At 42.7% G+C, this 23,089-nt stretch overlaps 1 protein-coding gene across 1 annotated transcript in view; it reads right to left on the bottom strand.

Moving 5' to 3' along the window:
- The window catches only part of ADCY2 (adenylate cyclase 2), a 4,811,883-nt gene that overhangs the window by 264,013 nt on the left and 4,524,781 nt on the right, over positions 1-23,089 (bottom strand). The window contains exon 19 of the mRNA XM_069219709.1: positions 13,189-13,273. Coding sequence (XP_069075810.1) covers positions 13,189-13,273 — 85 coding nt within the window. The remainder of the gene's footprint in view (positions 1-13,188; positions 13,274-23,089) is intronic.

Here is a 23,089-nt window from a genome sequence, read left to right as displayed (position 1 = left end):
GGCCCTGATCTACAAGCATATCACACATAAAGTAAAGAGTTTACTACATATTTATTAAACTGTAAAAACAAAAGTGAAAACTCGAGGAAAAGCCTTCCCTACCCTAATCTACTCTAACTACTCATTACCCACAACTGTCCCTAACTAACCTAAGCTAAATTTACTTATCACATTTAACGAAACGTTCTAAACATCAACCCCACACCCCCACTTATGAGACGGGACACATGGAGGACAACAGATACTAACCTAAACACATACTATCCTATACTAAACAAATATATATTTTAAATATTTTTTTTTAAATATTTTTTTTTTATTGTTTTTTTTAAACCCACAAGAACCCCAACATTGACACCCACCCACCCACACACTCAAAAAGAAACAGTAGAAATAATCAGGACCCCCCACCCACTAACACTAACTAAACTAACATTGTATACTAACCTAACACTAAGCCCCCGAAGCCCACAAAGTATAAGAAACAGGAAAGAGGAGGGAGGGGAGGGAATCATGTCCGTCAACACTGGTGCAGGTTGGCCCTCCAGAGGGTCCTCTTGATTGACCGCAGTCGCCGGTTGACATGTCGCACCTCCTGCCGCAGTTGACTTATTTTTCGCAGGACACGGTCCAATTTACGCTGCATCTGAACAAAAGCAGCAGGGTCAATAGCTGCAGCTGGGGTGATCTGGGGGCCAGCTGAGAAAGTGTGGGGCCGTGTAAATGTCCAGGGCTGAGGGCTGCCCTGCAGGTGGTGCTGTGCTAGGGCGTGGAGCACTTGCTGAGGTGGTTGACGCAACGGTCCCAGCTGCTGGTGGTACCACCTGGGTGGTAGTGCTGGTGGTGCTGGTGGTGGCTGTGGTGTGCAAAGAAGGGCCGCCTTGTGGGAATGCGCTTCAGGCTCTGGAGGCCCGTTCGTGCCGGTATCTGCGGGCCATTCTTCGGTACCCAGACTCTACCTGAAGTATGTGCTGATACCTCATTGCCCGCCTTTGAAACTCCCGGACCTGGATGGGTGTCATATTAGCAGCTGTGAAGACAAATATATAAACTAACATTAGCAACTGCATTGTGTGAAACGGTACAAGAAGTAAATCAGACAATACATCAATTGTATTTGTAACAGCTCATATCATCATACAGATCATGGATTGTCCCTCAGGAAGTACATTGCAGGCCAGCCTACAAAGGTACTATCACACATAGCACATCCAAAACCTACAAGATGGGTAACAGCTGGCATGTTTTAGGCATCATAGTTCTGCCAGTTGTCAGCTAACAATCATGCAGCACATCCTCTGCCAATGCCAGGGCTACAAATGTCATTGTACGGGATAGAAATCTAGGGCCACATGATCTGCAAGTTGTCAATGGACTTGCTAGTATAGTACTCATGTGGGAAAAATGAGTGTGTATACTAGATTCAGACAAGACATTCACTGATTTACATATCTGTGTACCAAACTTGTAACATCAGTCCTAGGTACACTAGTCACAAAACCATGCCTGTGTTTGAGGGTGGGGGGTGGACTAACAACTAACAATTTCAAACAACATGGACACCCAGGAAGCTTAGGAAAGCTGGACATGTGTTTGGCTCAACACACACACCACAGGTAAGGAGTATCTACAAATAGGTGACAGCAAACCCTTGACCAATCCCAGCACCACACGTCTGGAAATGCAGACCTTTGTCCACATCACACCATCTGGATAAAGAATCTTTGCACAAACTACAGCTGATGCAGAACACTGCTGCCAGGCTTTTATTAAATCTGCCTCGCGGGGCCTCTGTTAAGAGGTGCCTTAAAGATCTACACTGGCTTCCGGTAATCCAGCGGCTCTCTTTTAAGGCTCTCTGCATCACCCATAAGGCTGTCCATGGGATTGGGCCTAAGGCTCTAACCACCAAGCTGCAATGGCACAGGCCGAATCGGCTGTTGCGCTCGGCCTGTGCCTATCAAATTCAAACATCCCGCACTAAGAAAGTAAAGTGGGGAGACAGAGCATTTACCATTGCGGCTGCTAAAATCTGAAACTCTCTACCATTGAACATAAGGCAAGAACATAACTATCTAATATTTAGGAAATTTGTCAAGACTTGGCTGTTTCCTCAATAAGTTTGGGAGTTTTCCGGTTAAGTTACCCCGCCTCACCCAGTTAGCGCTTCGATGCCCTTGGGCCAGAACGCGCTTTATAAATACTCAATACATACATACATACATACATACATCATATACTTGCAGTAAGCCATGACTTACAACAAACACAGAGATGCAAGAACACCCCTGGCCGTGAGTTGCATGCACACCTAGGCCATTGCACTCAAGTACCACATACTCGTAGCACTACATGTGGAGCTACATGCTGCTAGGAAGTTCAGTCTACAGTTTAATAAGTACATTAGTGAATTGGTAAGCAGAAGTCTGTGGGTAAGCATTTAGCAGCCCTATTCTGGAAGAATGTGGGTCTGACAGGCTGACTAAATCACAGATTAGGTCCAGTGCGACTCTTGCTGATACAAGTGTTATCCACATTCACATTGCGGGGCCTACAGGACTGACCTAGAATCCCTAAATAAGACAATAGAATAAGGATTGGCCAACTCAAAGATGGTGATAAAATGAAATCCCACTCATGGAACAAAACAAATGATTGGCCAGCGCATCATACCTTGCTATGTGTTAAACACACAGGAGTCCATCACACATCACACATCACCAGCCAACACAACACATAACAGACATATCAACACTTACTGGAGTTGCCTGGGTCCTCGAATGTAGCCACCTCGCCAGCAGTGTAGGGTGCGGGTCCACCTGTAAGGCATGGAAGGGAGAAATGTGCTCAAATTCTGTACACTGTCCAACAATTCCAAAGACAATACTATGTATAAGATTATATAAGTATGTAAAGCCACGCACACATGCAGGGGCCATTACTATCATGTGGTGGCAAACATGCTCCTTCATTAGTGAGCAGACATAATAATGGAGTGTATTTCGTCTCATCATGTGTATCCAAGAGAGACATCCAAAGCCAATTTCCTTGAGGAGTGCATTACCAGTCAACCAGCCATTGTGCCCATGACAAATTTATGATACACAGGTACAATGTACAGAGGGGCAGGGACAGTTGTAAGCCCTCATTTTGTTACAGTTTCTTCATTTGATGTGGCCCAGCTATGATGAGTTGCACTAACCATAGAGATATGAACCCATGTGCATACCTTTGGCCAGCCATCCCTAAACGAAAGGTGAAACAACAAACACCAAATACCAGTCTAAGATGTTAGCTGAGGGCAGCTTGAACTTGTTCCCTATGTCTCCAAATCCAGATCTGACATGTATCCGAAATGACGAAGGGCCACAATAATCCCTAAGATTTTTTGAATTTCCGTGATCGCTTTCCTTACACACTCACCAGACACACATGAGACATTTGTTTGGGCCACAATGCTATCATCAATTGACGTGAAGCCTGCACTCATTTTCAGCCTCATGCAGTGTTTAAAAAGACAGTCCAGCTGTTGCGTCAACAAATGTTGGTAATGATTTGGAAATTTCTATACCTCACAAGCAAAATGCAATTGGCTCCTGATTTGTGTTGCTGTTTGACACAAAGGCGGCACCAACTTACATTAAGCAAAAGTATTCAGTAAGTTTGCAGAGCACTTGTTTCCTAACAGCTAGCAATTGTGGTCCTTAACATAGTACATAAATGACCCTGTATGTTTCCAAAGCATTCCACACACTCAACAACATTGCCGGCAGAAATTGTACAAATCATCTGATGTCACTACAGAGCATTTAATCGTGCACATTTACATGATTTGTACTCACCAACAGGCCCACCAATCACAATGCCCAGGTGGTCCAGCAGATCTTGCTCCTTGGGGATGAGGTTAGCCCAGTGGTGCTTTAGCTGGTGGTCATTCCTTGGTGTCCGATAAATGCTTTGCAGGTGATGCAAGACCTTTCCCCACCGGAGCCTCCGTGCCTCATTGTGATACCCCTGTATCACCTGCTCACCTGCCTCAATCATAAGGGGGAGGAAATGGCACACCTGCCATATGAAACCACCAAGCTCCTCCTCACCCATCTTGCCAAGACGAGGCCTACCCAACATCTTAGCAGCAAAAGATAGATAGAGGATAAAGGGGAACAAAGGAGAATAGGTGGAAAGTAGAATATGAAAAACTTAAACTAAACAACTGAAACAGCCCAACCAGACCCAAACTATCACTACCCACAACAGACTCCCAAAAACAACAAAGACAATACTATACAACACAATTGTACACAATAAAGACTCAGACAGGATACAACAACAATATTTTATTCACAAAATGACAAGAAATGGACCACACAGGAAACAAAAGCACAATTTAACCAAACAAAACTCTCAACACAGCCACAGAGTCTAGAAGAATCACAGACTGCAAAGTGAAAGTGAAAGTCAACCCACTGTACATAATCTGTAAACAGGATATCCTATTACATCACTTCCTGCCTAAAATGGCGGCCGTTTTTATCGTTATGCGGCAACATTTTCTGACGCATACAGTCTGGGCGTCATTTTTTTCGACGCACAGGAGTAGAAATGAGCCTGCATCCATATATTTGGAAATAGTCTAACACTTAACCAATTTTCTGAGGTACAGTGTGGAAGAGTCAATGGTGCTTTCAGGGCATTATGCGTCATTTTTCTGGCATAAGCGTCATTTTTTGACCCGTATGCGTCAAAATTTCAGGGTATTAACTGGGTTTGGGTAATTTTACAATTTTAATGTTATGTACCATTTGTGACACAACTGCGATAGGCTGATTGCACCTACTTTGGTCTTGACGGTGTATGGGCACATGTGAGACATCATACTACTGCGGACTATGATCCGCTACTTCATTAACAGGATTTTCACTCTTGGCTGACGCACTAGATGGCCATATGTGTGGCCTACATATATATATTGCACAAATTGGGCATGTTTGGCGTCAGGATTGGATAGCAATGTGACGCACATAAGTACAATACCTCAATGCCTATGGCTCAATGTGTGTGCATTGGCTACTAATGTAGTTGTTGACCCAGTGTGTGTGCATGACAAGATGCATTATTGCAAATATGCTTGTATGAATGTGAAGTCAATGTGTCCAAACCTCAGATGCAAGTCAGTGTGGAAATGAGAGAGGACATGTGTTAGTCATACATGTAGCAATATCTGTTGTGTGAAATTCCAAGTTTTTGGGTAACGTAGACACCACAAATGAGAAAGCATGCACCGGATAGGTGGCAGACGCTTGTTCATGTCAATGTTCCAAAAGTTGCCCATCACATGTCCTGGAAATTTGGATACTGCTTCCTAGGCACTTGTTGGTGAACCCACGTGAGTCAGGCACATGTACAGACTAAGTGGGTACCATGTTATTGATACGGAAAGCCAAAGGTGACCCACAAATGTAATATCACCCCATAGTTGTGGTCATATGACTGAGCCACAACTCTCCTGTGGCAGTGGTGGACCAGCAGACGAGGCAGCACGTGGCCACATATTTCCAGTGATCAATTGCACAGAGGTGTCTGGTTCATGTGTGTGTTCCGATGTTGATCCTGGATATTTTTAGGGGTCTATTTTGTCACAGTTACGCCCAGGTCTCATCATGGGTCAGTGGCGGTTATTCCTGTATCTACTGAGTATCCTTCGGAGATCAATGAAAGTAAAGCCAATGAGGACATAAGAACCTACATGGGGATGGTCCCACCCTGTCACTGCAGACGTGTTATGAGACTGCCAACAGGGCAACCTTGGTGTGCTTAGTGAGATCATATCTCAGGAGTCATGTTCCGGCAGGTGTTATTACACATTTGTACACAGGTTGGCCTGTAAAGTTCCCACTGCATCTGGGAACATCATAGCCTCTGTGTTGATTAATCTTGCAGCTATTCAGCACGCACAGGCCATCAGTATGTTGTGAGCAATCTGATTCAGCGTGTGAACTGTCAGGGTCCTAACATGTGTGGAATTTTTATGCATATTATCAGAGGTTGCTGGTTCTGCTGAAGGCACCATACCCAATCCCTGCATACGGCCCTGGTACACTGTCACACTTTGTCGCTCATGCATACATGAGACCCAGACTGGGATAGGCCATGATTTGGGTATTTGGAGACAAGTTCACAATTATGGTACAGTAAAAAAGCAGATTATGCTATACAATATATTTGAGTAAGCATTGAGGAAGCACCTGACAAAATACTCCCAGAGGAATGTGAGGGTTGGGAAAGCAAGTATGCTACATATGTAGTCACAAGGAACCTTTAGGGTAACGCACAGAGCTGTGCCAGTCAGGCTGACAGGATGCAGGGTCAATCAGGATCCAGCAATTTCACAAGGTACATACTCAGTGGTCTGACTGAGACTGGTCGGATGAAGAACAAGACAGTTGACATGGAAAACTGTGTTTGTCCTGTGTTTTGGAAGGTGACACATAAACCCAAGGGCTGTGTTACAAAGCTTATTTTTCTAGCAATGCATAACAGTGTAATTGACAAAATGGCAGCGTCTATGCTGTTCCCAGCATCTGCAAGGGCAGTGCATGTTCAAATGGGTGGTCTGCATAGAGGTGCTCACAGGTGTGTGCTGCATCAGTTTCTCACAAGTCCTGTAGGTGAGATTTGAGTTCAAATGGCCAACAGTACCTTTCACATGGGAAGCAATCTACAGCTGATAACAGGGCTTAGAAACTACAAGCCAGTGCATTATTTGATCTGACGTCCATGCAGTCAGATGTACTATGACTATGGCATACCATACAAAAGAGTGAAGCACACTGGATTACTATTGTTAGTCTGTGTGTGTGTGTAGAGGAGGGAATATCTGGGTACACATATTACCATTCCAGGGACCTCTTAAGACAGGTGGGGTGAGACCAGGAGCATGGGTGTGTCAGGACTTAGGACATGGGCTGACATGTACATGGAATGTCATGTGCGCATTGCTTGTCATAGGTGTGGCACTTGTGCTATATATGTTCTGCTTAGATGGAATTCTAGTCACAGATAGTCCTTGCAAAGATAGGTGCTGTACAACTTACTGCTGACAAGGGTCTGGTCATACATTCCTGTTACCAATGCAATAGCACATCCACTGCCTCATGTATGAGCCTTTTTCCCTTATTGACTGATGGTGTCTTAGTTGTGGGCCATATGCTGCGATGAACCATGTTGCCAACATGTATATGTGAAATAGGTGTGGTCCTCTGCTATTGCCCTTCAAAGGTGAAATGTACAGGATATATGTCATTTACAGTGTGTGTGAATGTGACTGTTGTATAATACACATCACAATTGCTTTGGACATTTCTGTGTCCTGATCGGTATGTCAGCAATGCTCCATGAGGCTACACTCTTATTCTGATAGTTCGAGATAAAGGTGAGCAGAAATGATTACCCAGACCATGATATGGTGATTATTATCGGTGTTTATTTACATATGTTGCTACAGTGGTGATGGTGAGTTGTTTCAAAAGAAATTGTTCACAATATGTTGGCGCCTACGCAAAACAGCAGCTGTGTTTTGTTGTTCCCCCCTCATGTTGCAGGCCAGCATCCTCCTCTTCCTCCTCTTCAGGCATTTGTGGCTCTGGTTCTAATAGGGGAATGTTCCTTCATACACAAATGTTGTGCAGGATGGCACATGTTAAAATGATCTTGCAGACCATTTCTGGTGAGTATAGGAGGCTGCCACCAGTGATGCCAATGCATCTGAATCTCGACTTGAGGATGCCAAAGGTCCTCTCGACTATGGTGCGTGTCCACCTATGGGCCTCATTGTAGGCACGCTCTGCTGCAGTGCTTGGGTTGCCACATGGTGTCATAATCCATGGCTGGATCCCATACCCCTGATCAGCTGAAAGAGAAAATGATTGGGATCATGTTGACGTATCTTGCCCCATTCCTATCACCTTGCATGGCAGTAGTTGTCTTGTGTTGTCTGTGGCTCTTTTGTGTTATTGTGTTGATTCCTAGGCTTCTAGGATGTACCATCTGCATTGGGTTGTTTCCTTGGCTGAACGAGTGTTTGCCTGCTGACTGGTTGTCAGCAGTATGATTTGGGATTTGCAGTACAGTGTGTACTCCCTAGCATTGTGACTTGTGATACAGGTGTTTCTGTGTCTTCACTGGGGGTGAGATGATAGTTCTATACACAGATTCAATTTGACAGTGGTGGTAACACGTTAGCATCTATGTACCCTGGTCATCCCATACCTTTAGACATATGCAATGGATTAATTTTAACATCAGCGAGATGCTTACATTTTGCAAGGTGACAATTAGCCAAACCTCTCCATGCGTTGTGATCATTGACGTCTTGACATTAGACTGTACACTATTTTCAGATGTGTGACACGTTCACTGCAGACCTATCAAACATGCCTTGCGGTGTCACAACCTCAGTGTGTTCCTGTCCACATGTCGATGTCCTAGAGGGTTGCTGTGGAGTGTGTATATAAGTAGGTTTCTGTACTTACCAACAATTAGTCCATTGCCATATCGTCCATCCTGGAAGTGTTGATTGATGGTACAGTGACCGAAGATGAATGAGTCATGTACACTCCCAGGATACTTTGCCACGATATTGGTGATCAAACCTTGGTGATCCACAATGGCCTGCACATTGATGGAGTGTGTGTGCTTCCTGTTGCGGTATAGGTGTTCAGTTGCAGCAGGTGGCACAAGGCGTACATGTGTGCAGTCAATGGCACCAAGGACGTGTGGGAATCCATTAATGAGGTAAAACCCCTGTTTTGTCTCCTGATGCTTCTGCTGTGTGTTTGGGAAGCAGATGTGGCAGAATGCGAGTCTGATGATGGCATCCAGTACCTTGGGCAGGAAGGTGGAGAATGATGGCTGTGATATCCCAGCAACCAGGGTGCCAGTGGTTTGAAAGGAGCCACTTGCCAACATGTGTAGTACAGCTAGCAGCTTGGTTTCTGTTGGGATGGAGCGGGGTGTCAGCAAGCTTGGTGCCAAATGTGGCTCAATGTTGCGCAGCAGCTGCTGAATGGCTTGCCAGTTCAACCTGTACCTCTGGATGATGTCATGTTCCCTGAGGCCATGAAGGGTTGCCCTGGTGCGGAATATCCTCTCCTGTCTTCTGCGTTGCCTTTGGGGTCCCTGCTGGTGTTGTGGTAGCTGCTGTTGTTGCTGTGCTGTGCGTCTGCGTGCACGCTGGATGAGAAGCACCTCCATGTCTCCCTTTTGCTGCTCTGCTGTTGCTTCTGTGTGTTCTGATTAAATACAGGTGTGTTTGCCCCATTTTAATGCCTGCCCTGACCCAGGCGTTAATTTTTGACGCAAATCAGGCTGTGGGTCATTTTCCAACTCCGCCTCCCGGCCGTGCATGATTTTTGCCCAGAAGCATAAATATGACGCACAGGCGTTTAAGTCATTTTTTGGATGGGAACACCTACCTTATATATGATTAATGCAAGGCAGTTTCTCTCATCCAGAAAATGACGCACATGGCGGGATTTTGACATCCGCGGGCATCAACGTTTAAATATGGGGCAAGGTTTGCGCAGAATGTGCGTCAAATTTTTTACTTACATTCGGCTCAGACAGAGTACAAATATGTCCCTCAGGGTCTGATTTTGACTATGGCTGGCAGCCTGCTGTCCTTCAGGGTGGTACAGGACATTACGTCCTCCACCCTGACTAGAGTCTGCTGGCCACATTTAGAGATAACGGCTGACCCAATGGTGAGCTCTGTGCCTTCAGAAAACTATTGTCACAAATGATGGTGCTGCCTCTAAAAACAATGCAAGGTTGGGGGGCGGGTGCCATCTTTCTGGTGGCCATGCACCAAACTTCTTTGTTTTTCAAAAAAATAAACTCCAAAAGTAGTAGTTTAAAAAAAACAAAAATATATATATATACCCTACCACCCCCCACAACCTAGAAGCTTTCTCCTAGGCCGTAAGGTCTTTTTTTCTTCTGTCTGGTACTACCAGGTTTACCCTGGTGATAACAGAAAAATAAAACAGACTGTTAGAAATTGGGTTTTTGGTTGGCAGTCAGGTTAACCTCTGTCCAAGCAAGAACCCTCACTCTAGTCAGGGTAAGTCACACACAATCCCAAATTATCCTGTGCCCACCCTCTGGTAGCTTGGCACGAGCAGTCAGGCTTAACTTAGAAGGCAATGTGTAAAGTATTTGTGCAATAAATCACGCAATAACACAATATAGCACCACAAAAATACACCACACAGTCTTTAGAAAAATATATAATATTTATCTGGGTATTTGCAGGTCAAAACGATCAAAGATACAATATGAATTTGTAAAGATATCACTAAAAAGTGATATAAAGTGTCTTAAGTCTTTAAAAAGCAAATAAAGTCTCTTTCAAGCACAAAGTACCTGGTTTGGAGTGGAAAATCTCTGCAAAGGGCCGCAGAAGAAGAGATACGTGAAAAAATGGTGTGTACACACAGACTTGCGTCGTTATTTTTCACGTGCGTCCTTTTCCGGCATGCGGACAGTCTCTTTCTGTGGGTTGCGGGATAACCAGATGTCCCGGGGTCCGTGCATGGATTATTCTGCTTGTTTTCCGGCTGCGCGTTGTTCCGCGAGGCTGTGCGTCGAAGTTTCGGTCTCACGGCAGGCGTCGCGTCGATTTCCCCTCTGGAAGTCGGGCGGCGTTGTCCTTGCAAGGCCGTGCGTCGAAGTTTTGGTCGCCCCGAAGGCGTCGCGTCGATCAGCGTTGGTGTGCAGCGATTTTCTCGCCGCGGAGCAAGCTGTGCGTCGAAATGTTCACAGCACGAAGAGTCCAAATGAAAAAGGGAAGTCTTTTTGGTCCTGAGTCTTCAGGGAACAGGAGGCACGCTCTATCCAAGCCCTTGGAGAGCACTTTTACAGCCAGACAAGAGTTCAGCAAGGCAGCAGGGCAACAGCAAGGCAGCAGTCCTTTGTAGAAAGCAGACAGGTGAGTCCTTTAGGCAGCGAGGCAGTTCTTCTTGGCAGGATGCAGGTTCTGGTTCAGGTTTCTTCTCCAGCAAGTGTCTGATGAGGTAGGGCAGAGGCCCTGTTTTATACCCAAATGTGCCTTTGAAGTGGGGGAGACTTCAAAGAGTGGCTAAGAAGTGCACCATGTCCCCTTTCAGTTCAATCCTGTCTGCCAGGGTCCCAGTAGGGGGTGTGGCAGTCCTTTGTGTGAGAGCAGGCCCTCCACACTCCCAGCCCAGGAAGACCCATTCAAAATGCAGATGTATGCAAGTGAGGCTGAGTACCCTGTGTTTGGGGTGTGTCTGAGTGAATGCACAAGGAGCTGTCAACCAAGCCCAGCCAGACGTGGATTGTAAGGCACAGAAAGATTTAAGTGCAAAGAAATGCTCACTTTTTAAAAGTGGCATTTCTAGAATAGTAATATTAAATCCAACTACACCAGTCAGCAGGATTTGGTATTACCATTCGGGCCATACTAAATATGACCTTCCTACTCCCTTCAGATCAGCAGCTACCACTTCAATACTGTATGAGGGCAGCCCCAATGTTAGCCTGTGAAGGGAGCAGGCCTCACAGTAGTGTAAAAACTAATTTAGGAGTTTTACACTACCAGGACATGTAAACTACACTGGTATATTATTAAATAGTCCAATCAGGTATGATCCAAGGTTACCATGTTTAAAGGGAGAGAGCATATGCACTTTAGCACTGGTTAGCAGTGATAAAGTGCACAGAGTTTAAAAGCCAGCAAAAATGAGGTCAGAAAAAGAGAAGGAGGAAGGCAAAAAGTCTAGGGATAACCCTGCAGAAGGGCCATTTCCAACACAGACCATCTGCCTTAAATAGAGAAGGTGGTCTGAGTAAGTGTTTTGACACTGGAGCCAGCAGGGATTCTGAAAAGGGTGGATAGACCGTTGATTTGTGACCCCGTTCACCACACACAAATTGGGCCCTTTGGTTTTACCATTTGTCCCTTCTTGAAGTGGCAGTAAATTTTCATTTTAATCAAGCACGAATACATGTGATAGAATGTACTTGGACAAGAGTTGCTGTAAATGAGCTTTTAGGTCCTTTGATTTGGTTTACTTGGAGGATGATAGTCAGTACATTTCACTGCACTATTTGATATGATGCTAAGGTTTCTATGGCTTTACATTGTTGTATGATTTAAACTGTCTGCTAGAGAATGTACCTATTCTATGTTCACTGTAAGATACGCTCACCATCCCGGTGAAGGAGCATCCTAAACCATTAAATACCATAAATAAAATATGACCATGAAATATTACCACCTCACTGGTATGACAAATATGGGATTAATAAGGAGAACAAATAAATGATCTATGTACACTTTGCAATCCTAAATCTATTGCAGTAGTAACATTCTTCGAGATTTTTAGCTATAAATACGCAAAGCATGTTGACAGATGTGCATGAAGGTGCTCTGCTTATTTATAAGTGCCTGCAAATGCTTATGACTGGTCTGTAAAATCAAACTTCATATATGGATTTTTTATTGCATGCTATGTGCGACTGTGAGCAAAAGCACAAACAGTCATTAAGTTAATCTGTGCTTAACCCTCAGGTACGTTGGCACAAAAGCAGTCAGGCTTAACTTAGAGACAAGAAAAAAGCCAACAACAATTTAGAAAAATTGAGTAAAATGTAATAAATTATTTGATAGCAAAACAACAAAAATCCATTCGGTAGAAGCGAAGACAAAGATAATTCTTACACTCAAGGAAGCATTTTGCCAACCCATCTTTGATTCTCTCCTTCACCTTTCATACACCCGAAACTTCCTAAATACTTTTGTATTTATTAGCAGCACTTCCATTGCTGTGGGGGCAAAACCTATTACCTACATAGGATTGTCTTTTTCTGTTCACCTTCAGCTTTCAGGCAGCAATATTTCGATTCAGCGATAAGTAAAAACCAAAAAAGGAATGAAATAATCGGAATGTCCATCTAAAATGGGGTAGTGTTTAGGGGAATGTTCTACATATGTTACAATTTTATTGCCTATCTACATCTGTAAAGAATGGAAGGAAATGGTTGATTAATTCATAGGCTGATCTAGGCTGGACATTATCACTTATGCAATCTACAATATATCAGTTGCCCAAGCATTTAAACATATGTCTTTTTTTCCAGCAGTTGATAAAAAATGAATTCCTTTACCTGTCTGCCCAAGACCAATAGCGTGATGAAGAATATAAAAAGTGATACAGATCCCATCATTTTTAGGTCCTTCCAAACTCCAGGCCTGAAAAATAAAAAATACATTTTTACAGTCTTGTATCCTTTGAACATAAATCGCCTGCATCATTTTTTAGACCTTTGACAGTGGGAAGATCAGTGGTTTGGAAAGTTGTCACTGGTAACAACCATCTAGTTTTTCACTCTTCCATAGGAGAATGTGTTTAATATAATTAAATTGGATAATATGAACACCTATTACGTACAGCAGTACCACATGTCAATAAAGGTAGTGAGAAATATTTTATTACAGTTATCATCATCAGAACAGCGTACGTTCATTAAAATGCTGTAAACTACAATAGAAATCCACTAGTGTCTGCAAAGATATGAACATAGAATTCAGCACAAAGAACTCAACAATAGCCAATGCAATCTATCTTGTGCAGTGCAGTTACTTGCATTGCCATTCATTGTGACAGTTAAATATATTTTCTGCAGAGTTTGTTTTTTGATTTTCTTCAAATGCTTTGTAGTAGTTGGCTAGTTAATGAACTCTTTTACTGACATAATTTGGACCTTATTCGTTTATCTGGTTACCCCATCACTTTCCTCAGAGTATTCCTTGAGGTTATCCCATTATGCCTTTGGGTGGGACAAAGATATTTTACTGAGCTCTTCAGTTTGCTTCTCTGGCAATGGTTTTCCATGGACATTTATTATTTTGCTTACCAGTGGCGGGGACATTTTGAGTTTGACCAGATTGTACCAGACTGCACATTAACCTGGCTTAGTTTTTGCAGTGGAAGCGGCTGGGTGTGGTCATATTTTACCTGTGACAAAGAAGTTCCCTTGTTTGCCGCTGACTTGCGCTGACCCCTTGCTGTCTTTCACTGAGGTTGTAGTGACACATAAGGAACCATAGTCTGTTCTGGGAAGCCGGGGAGGCGAATGGAGTGTAGAGAATTTAGGGAGGTGCAGGGATGATGGAATCAATGCTCCATTATGTGACAGAAGCCACCGGAGGCCAGTAGAGCTAAAGGCTGCACAGGTGTCCCTGCTGCTTTTTCTTTTCATTCACCTCTTGCCACCTCATCAGATTCTGTAGTGAGGATACTGCCCTAGAGTATACATTTTATTGTCTGGAGAGTTATCTTGTAGCTGTGATTGTGATTCTTCACGAAGATCACTTTCATTTACACTGTCTTTTCTTTCTATGCTATTTGTTGTCCAGAGTCTTAAACGATATTACTTTGATCTCCTGCAAAATAGAAATACCCCCCTCTGGAGGTAATACTCTGAGACATAGGGTAATTGTCTATGATATTGCAACAAAAGATCATATTTTACTAGCTCCCACTACTTCTTGTGTGTCCAATTTAAATACTGCATTTAAAACTGTTGACCTATTTGATCAGCAGTGTTCAAAAAAGAAAGAACAAACTATCCTTGATAACTTCTTAAACTCATAATCTTGATCTTCCTTGTGACCATAAGGCTAACATAAATAAACGGTCTCACGTGAGTCTAATAGAAGACTTCAAAGTAGGGGATCATTGTTTTGTGGTCCAGACTCCCACCAACATGTCACTTGGATTTCTCTTCTGGTCAACTATATCAACAATTACTGTTACCTTGTGATAGTTCTGTGCAACCTATTTTGTCTACCGAATTTAGTCATAGCAATATTCATACTTTGATGAACTATGTCCTCGCTTCTCCACATGAATGTAAGCTCACCTGCCTTGTCCAATGTAATTGAGCCTTAATTTGAAATAGTCGTAGCCCATTATCAGCCATGGCGATATTGAGCCAAACATTTTTACCTTAATGGTCAAACTTCTCACACAGCAACTCACAACTCAAGAGCACTTTTTAGAAATACTTACATATATTCTAAGACATTTATCTAGTTAAGTCCACTCAGACTGAGGATTGTTTTCTGAATGAGCCCCCCACTAGAATCTAAGGTAAAAAGGGCCACACCTAACTTTAAATATCCTTCTCTGAGTTCTAGCTTAACCAAGCAAATTACATTACCACAAAGAAGGCTTATAAAGAAGGGCTCACATAAATTATAATCCCCTCTTGCTCCTGAACAAAATGTTCAAACAAACTCAATCTCTCCTGAATTTGGACCATCACAACTCAATCCTGAAGCAGCCCCCTATATTCTATGCTTGGTCACTTATCCACTGACTTTAGTATCAGGGTGCTCAGGTAAAGTATCCTCTCTGGCAAGACCTAATACTGGTGTGGGTTCAACAGTAGTAGTTCCTATCTTTCTGTTTCGCAACCCTATCCTGATACTCGAAAATATATTTCCTGATGTTGATTCTGTTCAGCCAAAGAACTGATCACACTTATGATCAATATTACATCCTATGCCTAAACTGAGACTAATTTAGTAAACTGATATTACTTTTCTAGAATTTCTGACTCATATTTCTTTCAGTCAGAATCCATGTGCTGCTGAAGCCACATTTTCTTCAGTTACAGCGTGTGCCATGATTTGGGAGGAAGTCAATGTTCTTTGCAGATGGGATATAGATGCATGTTTCCTTCTATTGACTTTCCTTTTTTTCTGTCCCTTCCCATTATGCCCATACCCAGACATTATATATGGTGCAAATTGTTGGAGTTGTTGTGTCAGATGAATGTACACCCATTTTCTTGACTTTCAAGTCTGATATTTGAATAGGAACATGTGACATCGACTCTCCATCATGCTAATGAATTAGAGAGATTGGTCCCAAGCTCTAATTCAAAGGCCTGATACCAAGCTGAGGAATATTTCTTGGAACATAGCAGGCTTTTATAAATTGGTAAAAGAGACTCAAACATGTAACTTACATGGAGCTAAAATAATCTGTTTCCAGGAAACTTAGCTAATCTCAGGAGGTGCCTAGCTCCTACTGCTTGGGTGCCGTAATTGAAAGGGGGTATTCTATACTTTAATGATTGTATGTGTTTACCATTTCTCACTTTTAATTTCATTCATTTTTTTTAACCAGTACTACTCCCTCACAGGGGAGCCTGTAAGCAGAGTACTGGGTTGCTGGACCTTGGATTTCTGCACCTTTCACTTTACTCTACCTGTTTGTACATATGTGATGTGAAGAGCCGGGCTTGTTGCATTGCCCCCTCACATGGAGGGTTATTTAAGCTGACATAAACGCGTCCGCACATTGGAAGCACACAGCGGGTGACCGTGTCTAGCACCCGTCCTCGGCCGGTTTTGAACCCCTTGTGAAACATACTCGCTGCTACTCTAGATCTGAGCTACATACTTTGAACACTAAAGGTAAGATCCCAAACTGTATCAGCCTGGATGTTGGGTCCTTCAATAATGTTACCTAGACTTCATGTGAAACATGCAGAACACAAATCTGTAATATTCCAAGCCAAATATCTCACAATGCTAAGAAAAGAACTCTCACTACAACCGATAAGTGTATTAAGAGTATATCACACTGTGCTCTTCTAAATGCAAGATCTCTAGTGAAACACAGCATTGAATTTGCTGAGTTCTTAACAAATCAGCAACTTGATATATAGCTGAAACCTGTATGGACTCTTCATCAGGATCGGAACTTGGGTAGGCCATTCCCCCGGGTTTTACCTTTCGCATATTAGACAGACCACTAAAAATGGGTGGAAGCCTTTGATACTGCATCTTGCCCAGCATGGGAAGCTCTGTCCTCCTGCTTACAATTATCCCAACAACAATCTTTTAAAGTAGCTTTACTTTATAGTCTCCCTGGCCCAAGAAGTGGCTTCATGCTGAAAACTGGTTCATTAGGACAAGGTGGGCTGTCCACTAAAGATTGCACTGTGCTTGGTGACTTCAATTTTCATCTTGAACTTTCAGAGGATTATGACACAAAACTGCGCCTGGATATTATGTCCAGTGCAGACCTTGCTAAATTAGTTCAAGTCACCACTCATTCCGGAGGGCATTTGTTGGACAGAATGTTTATAAAACAATGCTCTTCTTAAAGTTCAAGCCTTCTTGCCCTTGACATGGTCAGACCATCATGCTGCTATATTTGATGTTGAGCTCCTATCCAAATCACAAATCCATATTGGTGTGAAAAGCTAGGAATTTAGGTGTTCAAATGGACAATATGCTCACTTTTTGTGACCAAATGAATGCGTTTACCTCAGCTACCTTAGTTACATTTAGAATGATAAATAAATCCTCAAATATATCCTGCCTGACTTACAAAAAAACAGTAGTCACTTCTATCTTTCAAAACTTGACGACTGCAATGAGTTATATCTCAATTTGCAGCAGCAAAACCTGAATAAATTACAAATGCTACAAAATGGCATGGCAAGATTATTAAGTGGGACCCCAAATTTAACTCGATAAACACAGCAATTCAGAAGATACACTGGCTACCTGTCAGACCGCATTAAGTTTAAAGCGCTCTGTATGGCCTACAATGTTTTACATGATCAAGGGCCCGATTATTTGATGCAAACTTTTAACTGGTAGAAGCCCAACAGAAATCTTCGCTCTGCAGGCACCTAAACTTTGATTGTGCTTAGATTCAAGAGGGCAAATTTTGGGAGGAAGAAGTCTTTTTATCAGCACTGCCTCTAGTCCGTTTTCTTTTAGGAAAAAGCCCAAAGCGTGGCTTTTCAGAAACTACTCTTCAATTACTTTCGGTTTATTCTCAGAGCTAGTGCCACCGCACCTACGGGTAACGCAGCACTCTATAAATATTTCTAACATAACATAACATAACATTAACATGACATACCCTATGACTATGTTCCAAGAGATTTTATTGCTTACTATGATCACATCATTGTGCCTACTGATGGGTCACTCTAAGGGTGATTTGGCATTCTATCTTGATAACGGTGCTAACCAGAATCGTGTATGTAATGAACCTGAGAGAGATCAAATTTAGTAAAATATTAGCTGCACAGAAGTTAGCATACGCATAACAGAGAAAATAACACAAAATGTAAAATGTGCATGTTTAAATTATAGTGGACAATGTGGCCTCCATTTGTATTTGACATTGTGTTTTAACATGGGAGATATTTTTGCATTTATATTAAATGAAGTACTGACATAAATAATGTTCAAAGTATTTTACTAGATGAGTATTAGAATTGAAGTCTTAAATGAACATTAATTAATTGTACTTGTATTGATTTAAATGAAGTTATTAACATCAGTTACACGTGTGCAGAAAAATAAATGCATGTTTAAACTGTCCTAATATGTTGTAAATAATCCTACAGTAAAATAACTTGCCTTGCATATTTGGATTAAATTGTAAGGTGCGCAATAGTTTTTATATGTATTCAATTGAATTGGAATGTATGCAGGCTTTTTTAGCTTGACTAGGCTTGAAGTTATATTTTTGCAGCAGTAGAGGAAAATGACTTGTTCATTCTGTTTCTCTCTAACCTGAATTATTTCCTAGGTTGCTGATCTGATGTTGAATGTCCTATTGCATTAAAGACTGAGAACATGTTTCAACATTTACAAAGTAACAATATTTGTTCTATCTGCCGGCCAAGACAAGTAACTAATAAATCTCATGTGAGAATTGTTTAGCTCATCCTGTATACCAAGAGAAGATCCTGATGTTGCAATCAACTAGAAAATATAATATTGTGGCAAAACTGTACAAATGTTTTAGAATAATCATCACATTTCTCAGAGAAAATCCAGAATAGTTGCAAACTTGATGGTGTTTGTGGCTACAATTGGATGCTGAATCATGTGTGTGCGATGAGTCCACCAGGAGGACCAATCGCAAGCCTGTAGTCATTTCTAGTTAGGGAGAAACTTTTGAAACCTTTAGACTGTCCGAGAGTTTGTAAGTCTACTCCTGCTGTGAGTGTACTGCTGTCTGCAGAAGCCTGAGAGTTCTTCTTGGGTGTTCATATCATCACCTCCTGTCCAATCTCCAAGCCTTCTCCCATATTTGATCTTCATATTATGAGTTTCCTTTAATACTAATTGCCGTATTGCTATGCTGTTCAGTAATGATATGTCCAATCAATTTGAACCGCTGATCTGTCCTATGTGCAGCCCATGTTTCTGCACTGTCTAGATGCTGCTGTCTACTGATGATGTGCAATGGTGAACATTCTACTTGTCAAAACTTTCCTGCCTGCTGTCCCATGAGGAGAGGTATAAACTAATTTTAGTTTCTTTGTTTCCTATGTCAGCTTAGATAATTACACCAGCATAGATTAGTAACCCTAGTTAGATGGTTTTTCCAATTTATTTTTGTTTCTTCTTTGTTTTTTCCGCATGTGTTAACCCATTCCCACACATGCAAGTTCAAATTTGTGTTAGAGTTAAGGATGACCAAGCTCTGAAATTAAATGATATGAACAGAATTTTGATGATTTACTGATGTCACCATCATCTGCTTAGAAATCCGAAGTAAACATTCATATTGTAGATTTTCTAAATTATGTTATTCTTTTGGATTGCTTAACAGTATTGATGTTCAGTAGACTTAGGGGGTCATTACAACCCTGGCGGTCGGTGGTAAAGTGGCGGTAAGACCACAAACAGGCCGGCGGAAAAAAATTGAATTATGACCGCAGCGGTTACCACCGCGGTCATCCGCCACTTCACCATTCCGACCGCCATGGCCACTGGGCTGGAGATTGCGGTCTCCAGCCCGGCGGTCATCATTAGACCGCCGACGGTATCAGGACCCTGCATACCGCCATGGATCTCGGGTGGTTGGGAACCGCGATGAGATTCATGGCGGTAGGCACTATCAGTGCCAGGGAATTCCTTCCCTGGCACTGATAGGGGTCTCCCCCACCCCACTATCCCCCACGAATCCTCCCCCCAGATCCCCACACCCCTGTCACGCTCCAAAGGTGGCACAACCCCCCTCCCCACCCCAACCCCAAACATGCACATATACACACCCCTACACGCACACACCCCCAACATGCACATATAAACACCCCTACACGCACACATACAACCCGACAACACATACCCGCACACATACAAACAAACATGCACACCGCCCGACCCACACACATTTCGCATACACACAGCACCCGCCGCTCCCATACACTCACTCACTCACCCCCTCTACACTCTCACACGCACACCCCCATGCACGCACACAACACACAACACCCCCCCACCCTCTCCCCTAACGGACGATCAACTTACCTTGTCCGTTGATCCTCCGGGAGGGGATCCATGGGGCAGCTCCGCCACCAGAACACCGTCACCAGAACACCACCACACCGAATCATGGGACGTGATTCAGTGGGCGGTGTTCTGTTGAAGTGGCGGTGGAGGTTGAGCAACCTCCACTTTCCCACCGTCCGCCAGTATGGCTGCAGGTGGCTTTCCGTACGAAAAAGGACGGTGGACAGCCAGCCACCACTGGCGGTCTTCAGCACGGCGGTACCTCAGCGGTCTTGCGAAAAGACCGCCAAGGTCGTAATGACCCCCTTAATCTCTTTAGACATTTTGGTCAGCCTATGGTTTTCATGTGTGTTTATAGTTTTGCACACCACAGGCTGGCTTTATAAAAAGTTAGCACTGCCTTTGCATCATTTTTTGACACAAAAGTGGCATAAACTTACAAAATATATTTATATTTTGTAAGTTTGCGCTGCTTTTGCGTCAAAGAATGACGCAAAGGCGGCACTTACTTTTCATAAATCAGGCCCCATGTATGTTACATTGATTTTGGGATTGTAATAACACTTTGAAACTTTATTCAGTCTGTTTATGGTTAAATTGGTCATGGTGTTTTAATTGTTTATGCATTTCATGTTTTTGATGTAAATTGAAAGAATCCAGTTACCAGGCTCCTCACTAGGCCCCAAGGTCCAATCAACTTCTAGTGGTGAGGGAAGGGAGGGTGTCTCACCGGAGTACTTGTGGTATCTGAACCTGATGTGGGAGGAAGACATCAGCAAGCATGCCCGTAGCTTTTGGTAGCAGAGTAATGGTTTTGCCCTATGAGGAGGGGAATTGAATTTTGCCCATATTGTGAGTTGTTCTTGGTGAAGTGTAGGGGTTGATGAAATTCTAGTGTTGTGTACTGTATGAGTTTTGCGTTTGCAATGCTTTGGCTAAACTACAGTAAAGAGTAGTGTATGAAGTGAGTAGGGAGTTTGCTTACTCCAGATAATTGAGCAGGGAGTTTGCGTACTCCAAGTATGAGAGTGGGGAGTTGGCATATTCCAAGTGAATGTCACGCTTTGAGCTAAATATTGCTCGCATGTTTGTTGTTGTTTATGGGTCCTGTGAGGCCTAGGACTCCAGAGTACTACACAAGTGTATGGAGACACTTGGTTAATTTATTGTCTGCAGTGAGGTCCTGGTCGATTCAGTGCTTACTTGTGTTTGTGATAAAGGCATCGCTGGAAGAGTAGCTGTTTGTGTGAGAGGCCACAGCTGAAAGTTCCAAAAAGCTTTCAAAGCATTTGAGTCCTTCCCGTAGTGAGAAGGCAGGTTTGGTTTTGTGCTTGCAATATTTGTATTTAGAGTATATGCGTGAGAGGTGTATGAAACTGCCCTGAAGTGAGTCGCAGCTGCAGAGTGAAGTGTGATGTCATTTGGTCTGCACTGGATAGGTCAGTTGGTGAGAAAAGCCACACGAATTGGTGAACAAGACTGCGCTGCTATAGGTTGAGAACAGGTTGTGAAAAGGATTGTAGGATGGAAATTACTTCCTGGTTTCTTAGAATTTGTGTTTGTGAATTACATTTGTGCAAAAACTTTTTTCAAAGCTTTAAGGAGTGGGTTGAGAGGAGATGTTTTTATTCTAGTTAAGGAGTGTGAGCCTAATCCACCTGAGAGTACACCAGCAATTGAGGTAATGGAGAAAGGAGAGTATTGGCATGCTATAAAATAACTGAGAAGGAAGGTAACTTAGCTTTTTCCTGTTACAGATCTTTTAATTTAGTAGTATTGGAGAATCTGAAGAGAGTGTTGTATGAATCATAACCCCTTTCTAGTCCTGCACAATTTGAAGTACTTGCCATTTGGGAATTAGTTGAAAAGCAGAAAGAGGCTCAGGAATTTGAAAGATGAATGAGGAAAACAGAAAAGACATTAGCAGAAGGTAGCTGGAATGAGGAGCAGAGAAAGTGGAGAGCAGATACATTACATGCAATGACGTTATTCCCAGCAAATACACAGGAAGGTGATGGAAGTGTTAAGCCTAAAGCCAAAACGAAATCTGAGGAAGATCTGGACCAGAAGTTAGGTGAACACAGAAAGATAGCAGATACCAAAAGTGATTCATATTATGTATTTATAACTTAGTTGTTACAGAATCGTCCCCCACCATATAGTTAAGCTGAATCAGTTAATCAGAATGTAATCGTGAATATTGCCACAGCTCCAGTTGTAGAAAGCAAGGTTCAGACGATTCCAAATGTACATAATGCTGATGTTGCACAGGTGCCAGTGGTTTATCCAATAGTTCCAATTGTTAAAACAACCCAGAATGTCACAGTTCCAGTTATGCCACAGCCAATTCAGAATTCAGGAATTACTCAATTTGAGTCTACACCTAACATACAGACACCTGAACAAATTGTGAACCAGAGACAGATAATGCCCATGTATTCCCCTGTAATGACATCACAGAATGTCACCCCAAATCAGTCAAATCTGACTTTTGGTACAGTATTAACTGGCCAAGGTAAAGGATAAATCTTCTTGCCAAGTCAAATGAATTCATCAGGACAAGATGACAATAGGTCCAGTTGCCCGTTGTATGCCCAGGGTAGCAATCAGAGAAGTCCCCAGATTCCAAATCCAGTATCAGCAATTAATTTTTCTTTTGGAACTAAAGCAGAAATTGAGATATTGAGCACTACTCTGCCAGCCATGACCCCTATGGATTCT

This window comes from Pleurodeles waltl, chromosome 2_2 (genome assembly GCF_031143425.1).
Source record: "Pleurodeles waltl isolate 20211129_DDA chromosome 2_2, aPleWal1.hap1.20221129, whole genome shotgun sequence".
In the NCBI taxonomy this organism is placed as follows: Eukaryota; Metazoa; Chordata; class Amphibia; order Caudata; family Salamandridae; genus Pleurodeles; species Pleurodeles waltl.
This window is presented reverse-complemented; position numbering and strand designations above follow the sequence as displayed.